General features: G+C 35.9%; 1 protein-coding gene across 1 annotated transcript in view; it reads left to right on the forward strand.

Annotated features, from left to right (window-relative positions):
* The window catches only part of LOC137992736 (eukaryotic translation initiation factor 3 subunit J-like), a 15,041-nt gene that overhangs the window by 4,891 nt on the left and 2,650 nt on the right, over positions 1–7,500 (forward strand). Inside the window, exons 4-8 of the mRNA XM_068838228.1 lie at positions 250–374; positions 1,759–1,817; positions 4,565–4,608; positions 5,063–5,172; positions 5,517–5,574. Coding sequence (XP_068694329.1) covers positions 250–374; positions 1,759–1,817; positions 4,565–4,608; positions 5,063–5,172; positions 5,517–5,574 — 396 coding nt within the window. The remainder of the gene's footprint in view (positions 1–249; positions 375–1,758; positions 1,818–4,564; positions 4,609–5,062; positions 5,173–5,516; positions 5,575–7,500) is intronic.

Raw genomic sequence — 7,500 nt, forward strand, 5'->3', positions numbered from 1 at the left:
ATTAACTACAGCTATTTCCTAAACACCCTAAATTAAAGTGACATAGCCCCTTGAAAAGATCCTTAACACATTTTCACAAAGTGGGCTTGATTCCCAACCCATTATCATTGCCAAAACACTTTTTAAATTGGGAAGGAAAGCTCAAGCTGAAAGAATATTGTTTTAACATTTCAAGAGCCTCACTATGAGGCCCATGTGTTTAGGAACATCTAGTTGCAATTTGTTGTGCAATTTGTTTTTTTCTTCTAGAGCAAGTAGCTCCTCAACCTGCAGTGAAAAAGAAAAAAACATTAAAACAAGTTCTACAAGAAAAAGAAGAAAAAGCAAAAGAGAGTGTTCTCAAAAGAGAACAAGAAAAAAAATTGCTGAAAGAGGTGAGAATGTCTGATAACTGCCATAGAGATGAAGGATTAATAATCTACATGTACATGTACAATATGTTTATTTGACAGAATTTATTCAGCAATAGTAGGTAATGAAATCAAATGTTGGGGACCGTATGATGTCGATTCATCACACGTACTCGGCTATACAAGGCTTAGTAAGTTGAGTGCTTTAAATCATGACCTTTTCAAGATTATTTGTGCTGTTTCATCTGTGTGTAATTTTTGTAATGCTCCAACTGTAAATGCTAAAGATTTCTTTTTGCATTGCCCAGGCTTTGCTGCTTTGCGCTAGTAAATATTGTTTGCCTCGCCCTACACACTTGTTGGGTGATGGCTGGGTTTGGCGTCTGACAAGAGAAAAACTGATTAGCTTTTAAAAGGTGTTCCTATTATTGATTTTCAACTCAATGTTAGTTTTTTTTGCTCTGTTCAGTCATTTATCTCCCAATCAAACCACTTTACTTGTTTACCCCCTTTTTTGTATTGTGTATATTTTTTCTGTTTTCTTTTTTCCTATTTTATTAGTTTTTTTAGTTTTGTACATGTATGACTGCTGTAATTTAATTTTATGTAAAATGACATAATTAAGCTCTCTTGATGAGCACTTTGTTGTCTTAGAGCAAATGTTGAATAAAAATATTGTTTAAATTAAAAAAAAAATCAAAATAATGTAACAATAATTGGACAATAAGTTTGCCTTTAGAACAAAACTGGGTTGAATTGAATATTTGATATGCCAAATGGCACAGAAAGATAGTTTTAGATTTTGTTATTCACTCATTGCTTTCAGGCTTGCCATTCTAACTGAGAAAAAAAACATTCTCCAAACTGGGGTATAGTCTGGGGTGTATTCTATTTTTTTAGAATCAAATATTCCATCATTTTAAGGTTATGGGCAGTTAAGAAGATGGCACAATTGCTGCAAAGATCTCAGCAGATTTTATTGACTTCAGCCAAAGTAAAATACAAATGTAGATACATGATGAAAGACCATGTACACTTACTTACACAGCTACAGTTACACACACTACAGAAGGGTGGTGTGTACATGTATGTTGTTTATAATAATAATTATTATTGTCGTACCCAGGATTTAAAAACTGCCAAACAAATGAAGTATAAATTTCAGTGTAGGTTTCAAGGTTTCAAGGAGACCAGAATAAGGTTCCAATTTTCTTTTTTTCCCTAAATTTTTTCACGTAAAATTGGAAAACACTACTTTCTTCAAGATTTATTGTAGTGTTAGTCACATCTGGAGATCCAAAGAATTGTCTCATATGGATCCTAACCATTGGTTTTAAATCTAAAAGCAATAATTAGTTTAACAAGAATATATTTATATAGTTACGAAAAAAAATTATTTTTTTGTTAGGAGGAAGTGAAGCCACCGACAGACGAAGAACTATTAGCTGAAAAGCTCCAAAGACAACAGTGAGTTCAATCAGTATTTTTGTTCCCAACAGCCATACCTTTGAGCAATTAAAAGGGCCTGCTCTGTTCTTCATCAACAAATTCCAAGTGATAAATAATAGTCAACTATTGACATCATTAACCGTTTGATGTCCAAACCGGCCAAAACCGGCTGAAACCGGCCGAAACCGGCCAGACTTAAAGACTTAGTATTTTACTGTCTAATGCCAAAGTATTTTACTCTGTCTAACGCCAGACAATTTTACTCGTCAATGGGAAACCCTTTGGAGTCAATGGGTTAACAGAGTTCAAGTCTGTTGCTTGAAGACTTAAATTCTCTGCTTAGTTAATAAGGGTGTCTTGAAAACTAAAACCTTAAGACCTTAAGACCCCAAAAACTCACAAAACATTACCCAAAACCCTCAATTTGGCCAACTCTAGGCCTAAAGTTGTTTTTTTGAGTTACCTCAAGCGAAGTTCAAGTCCTTTGTTCACCTCAACTTGTTTTAAAGTGAAAGCTGGGTCATCCGCTATACAATGTATTAAACTGAGTAACCATGCATGTTCCACATGTGGCCGGACATCTTCATTTCCTGTCGGATGTATATATTGGCCCTCTGACACTCTAGGCCTAAAAACCAACTTTAGGCCTAGGATGAAATGGTATATATGAAATGAATCATATATGAACTGCGGATATGAAATCAAGTGAAGCTATGATCTTCACAGTTATGAGCGCAATTTTTGCAAGAAGAAGTCAAAAAAATTCAGGACTTCAACGGGGGTTTGAACCCGTGACCTCGCGATTCCGGTGCGACGCTCTAACCAACTGAGCTATGAAGCCACTGACGTTGGGAGCTGATCATTTGTGGGTTCGCACCGGAATCGCGAGGTCACGGGTTTAAACCCCGTTGAAGTCCTGAATTTTTCAGACTTCTCTACGCATTTGCAAAAATTGCGCTCATAACTGCGAAGATCATAGCTTCACTTGATTTCATATCCGCAGTTCATATATGATTCATTTCATATATACCATTTCATCATTGATTCATTCCTCACGGGACCATTAGAACCCACAAATGACCAGCTCCCAATGTCAGTGGCTTCATAGCTCAATTGGTTAGAGCGTCGCACCGGAATCGTGAGGTCATGGGTTCAAACCCCGTTGAAGTCCTGAATTTTTCAGACTTCTCTACGCAATTGCAAAAATTGCGCTCATAACTGCGAAGATCATAGCTTCACTTGATTTAGGCCTAGGGTTAGCCAAATTGAGGGATTTAGGTTACTTTTTTCGAGTTTTTGGGGTCTTAGAGGCAAAGCCCCAAATGATGCTCAATTTAGTTCTTAGTAATTTTTTCCATTTTTACATTCACTGTAGTACCAAAAGCTATTCATCCCAGTATCCTTGCCCTGCAGAACCTTCGCTTAAACACCATTAGCCCTCCAAAATTTTGCATAAGCATTGTTTTTATTTTCTCTTGGGACTTATATGGTTTGAAGAGAAACTGTAAACAATGCTTATGCAAACTTTTGAAGGAACAGACGAAGAGTACAATGGTATTAATTTTTTGATACTGGCTAATTTTGAATAGCTTCATAGGCTAACACTTAGACTTAACATTTAGGGTTTTTTGGAAACCCAAAGTGACATTTGTCATAAAGTTTAAGCTGTTTATGTGTAATTCAAAAGAAAAAACAATGGACCTGTGTAATTTTAGCTTAAGTGATATATTGAAATAATTTATAAGATGGACAAAAGCACTGAAGGGCTTCATCATTGCCTCGACAGTCAATATTCCATTACTACATGTATACCATGTGCTATACAACTTCCTTTGGTTGTACAGGTTGTTTTGAGATCACTAAAGCTGTGTAGGTATCCCTAATACATTAGCAAACTCATAATTAACATATGTATGTACAGCTGTTGCTGACAGCAATTACAGGTACCGGTATCAGGAAAATAAAAAAATCAATAAACTACTTTTACACTGACTTTGAGATTTGTGTCAAAAGAGTGACTCTAAAAGAACCTGAAATTAAGCGTATTTTTAGTTTTCTTCGAGTAGAAGATTCATTTTTTGTGCTTACTGGCTTTAGCCCGTAATGCACTATGTCATCGAAACACTGATTTTTGTCTGTAAGTCCATGGTGGCAGTCTGTAGTGACAGTCTGTGGTGGCAGGATAGGTACAAAAGGGAAGAAATGAATCACAAATCGAACGTTTTGACTACCTTTGTGGTTTGGGGTTCTCCTTGAACCAGTAAACAACTCCTTTGGCTGTCGTTTTTCTTTTTTAACCCATTGACTCCCAGGGGCTTCCCATTGATGAGTAGAATCGTCTGGTGTTAGACAGAGTAAAATACCAAGTCTGGCCGGTTTAGGCCGGTTTGGATGTCAAAGGGTTAACCCTTTGACTCCTAGGGGTTCCCCATTGACAAGTAAAATCATCTGGCCGGTTTAGGCTGGTGTGGACGCCAAAGGGTTAAATAGGAGAATTCCAGTTAAAATAAACAAGTGTCTTGGGTCACTTAGTGTTTAGTTAACGTAGTTAGTTTTGAAATCTGAAGGAAAAAAAATATTTGATTTTTTGATTATAGTACCACTTTAATATTAGCAATGTTGTCAAGTTCTCAAGTAAATCAGTGTTAACCCAGGGTCTCTCTTGTGTGCCTTAGTTATATGCCTTAGTTATATGCCTTTGGGTTTGCAGTAAGAAAAACAAAATGCACTTAATAGTTGCTGTGTGTTTTGCCATAATTTTTCAGATTGGTAGAGGAATCAGATTTGGAATTAGCAAAACAAGCTTTTGGTAAAAAGCCTTTTATGTTTATCTTTTGATTAGGTAGTATAACCAAAAATAGTATGGCTGATTAAACATGTACATGTACTTGGAAGATAAGAATGAATTCTGTTTTGATAAGGCATCGTAACCTGACACATCAGTTAAGGTACTTCTGAAAGTATGCTGTACATTTAATTGTACATTTCTTGTTGTTAGAGAAAGTTCTCAGAGTTTCTTTGATGTGTTTGTTATTAAGTTTGTTTGTGTTCAGCCGTAGGTATTTTTAGGTATTAGAAGTCCACTTTTTAGTGATATTGGTCCCATGGTCAAATAAAGTTTGTTGTTGTTATTGTTGCATTGCATTAGCCCGGACCCCATAATAATACACATGTATGCACAGTGTACACTATAAAGGTCATGCCTCAACATTAATTTATGTAATAGTAGTACATGTAATTGATTTTTGAAAAACAATCTTTAGGTGTTCAAGATGATACAGAAAGTAAAAGCATAGATGGAATGAATCCCAGTAGCAGGGAAGACTTTGTGGAACTTACCAAATTAATTGTAGGAAAATTATCAAATTATCAGGTAAGAGTTTTTTGTAAAAAAAAAAGGCAGCCTTGGCAGGTTAAAGTAAGATTGTGTGTGACAGGATTTCACTAGGAGATTAATCTATAAAGTAGGCTGCTGATATGAACAAGAACTATTGTTATTATTGTTATCATTATCATCATCATCATCATCATCTTGGGAAAAACCTCCTGAAGGAGAGTGGAGAACCAAGAGACTCAAGTCTCCTGTAATGCCAGAGAAACCAACCCTGTACACATTGGTGGAAGCACAAGTGCTTTCAGTACTACACCAGCCCAGTTTCCCAAGAATTGTTTACTGTTTGTTTTAACACAGGTTTACTGTTTTCTTGTTTCTTTCAGTCCAGCTCAGAATATATACCTTTCTTGGAAACACTGTTTAGAGAATTATGCGTCAGCTGTGAGTACAATTATTATTGTTGATTATATTAGACAGGAGTGTTTTACTGGAAAATATGTTGTAGTTTAATTTTAACTCTGGTTTAAATTTTTTTGAACCAGTTTGAAATTTTTAAACTGGTTTCATTTTTTTGTACTGTTTCATTTTTCCCAATGGCTATGTTTCTTGAGACTATCACACAGTATGATTTATATATGAAAGCCCTTTTCAGACAGTTGATAAATAAACTGGTTTAAAAAAAAAACTGGTTCAAAAAAATGAACTGGTTTGAAAAAATAAACCAGAGGTTAAAATTGAACTACAACAAATATACCACACATAAAATTCATATGAAACTACATCCAGGACCCAAGTGGCACATTTTCCATATCCTCTCTGGTGAGGATATTGAGGATGTCATATCCCGCCTTTGTATGGTTGTTTGTGCAAACAGTCAGTGAAAAATGGCGAGTGATAGATTCGTGAAGTTCTCTGAAGCTGACGTAAAATCCTTCCCTGAGAAACAAGAAAATACTAACACAAAGAATAAAACTTCATACAATTTAAAATTATTCAAGAAGTTCCTTGCAAGTGAAAAAGAAATGCGAAAATTGAAGAAATTCTGAAGAAGTTCCTGATGCTGAGCGGCAAGAATTTGCGATAAAGTTTGTGCTCAGCGTTGCAAAGAAAGATGATGAGTAAAACACTCCTCTCTATATGATAAAAAGGAAATCACCCAGTGGCTTGAAGATATAGTATAGATTTTATTTTCTCGTGTTAAAAACAATATTAATTTTTACTCTCTGCTCTCATTCGTAAAAATAATATAGTTTTTACCACTTGAAATAAAATACATGTAGGTAATATTCATATCTTCGTGCTGCCATGAAATATCCTCTATATATTAATGTGAATGTTAATTAACGGTTTGCTATCTAAACTACAGTATGAATTTTATGTAGTCTTAATTGAATCCTCCTGTCTGGGGCTTTTCATGGCCAATGAGAAAATTATGGAAACAAGCACAACAAATCTTTAAGAATCTCAACTGGTGGAAAGCAGACCTGTAGGCCATTTTACAAGTCCAGTTGGAACTCTGGATTCCAAGTCCATTGCATCAACCACTTGGCCATTCTGCTTCTTAAAAAGACCAAACGAAGGCTGAGTTGTTCAGAGCAGAATTACATGTAGTATTGACGGGTGTGCGGAAAACGAAGACCAAACAGCAAATAACAAGACACATCATTCATGGTATTTAAAATGATCAATAGGCTATCTATTGTGAATTACTGTAGGGTATTTGTTTTCCACACACCCAGGCTGGTATGTGGAAAATGAAGACCAAAAACAAAGGCCCTCACAGCAACATAAAATGACGAATGGAGAGTAGCCAAACATAACATCCCTAGTGTTTTCTGTGACCAACGAGTCATTTCAGGCAAATTACTGCAAGGGCTTCATTTTGCACACACCCAAGGTGGTTATGTTAAAAAGGAAGGCCAAAAAAAAAGAAGACCCTGCAGTAATTTGCCTGAAATGACTCATCGGCCACAGAAAACACTAGGGATGTTGTGTTTGGCTACTCTCCGTTCATCATTTGCTGTTTGGTATGTTATTTTTCGGGGGGTCTTCGTTTTCCGGGTCTTCGGTCTTCATTTTCCGCACACCCTAGTATTGACTGTGGTTTAGCAGGGGGAACTTAGATTCTGCCCACACTACATGTAACTTCAAATTTTTATCATGCAACCTGTAATGTCTGCAAAAAAAAAACAATAAATGATGACTCCCAAAGTATTTTCCATGGGCTCCATTGACTGTGTTATTCAAGTGATGAGCTCTGTGCAGTGAAGAGTGAAGACTTCTTGAGTTGAAAATCCAGATGATTGCAGAAGTTTTTTCTGCATCTGGGTTATTAATAAATTATTGTTCAATCCAGGGTAAATGAAC

This window comes from Montipora foliosa, chromosome 2 (assembly GCF_036669935.1).
Source record: "Montipora foliosa isolate CH-2021 chromosome 2, ASM3666993v2, whole genome shotgun sequence".
Lineage (NCBI taxonomy): Eukaryota > Metazoa > Cnidaria > Anthozoa > Scleractinia > Acroporidae > Montipora > Montipora foliosa.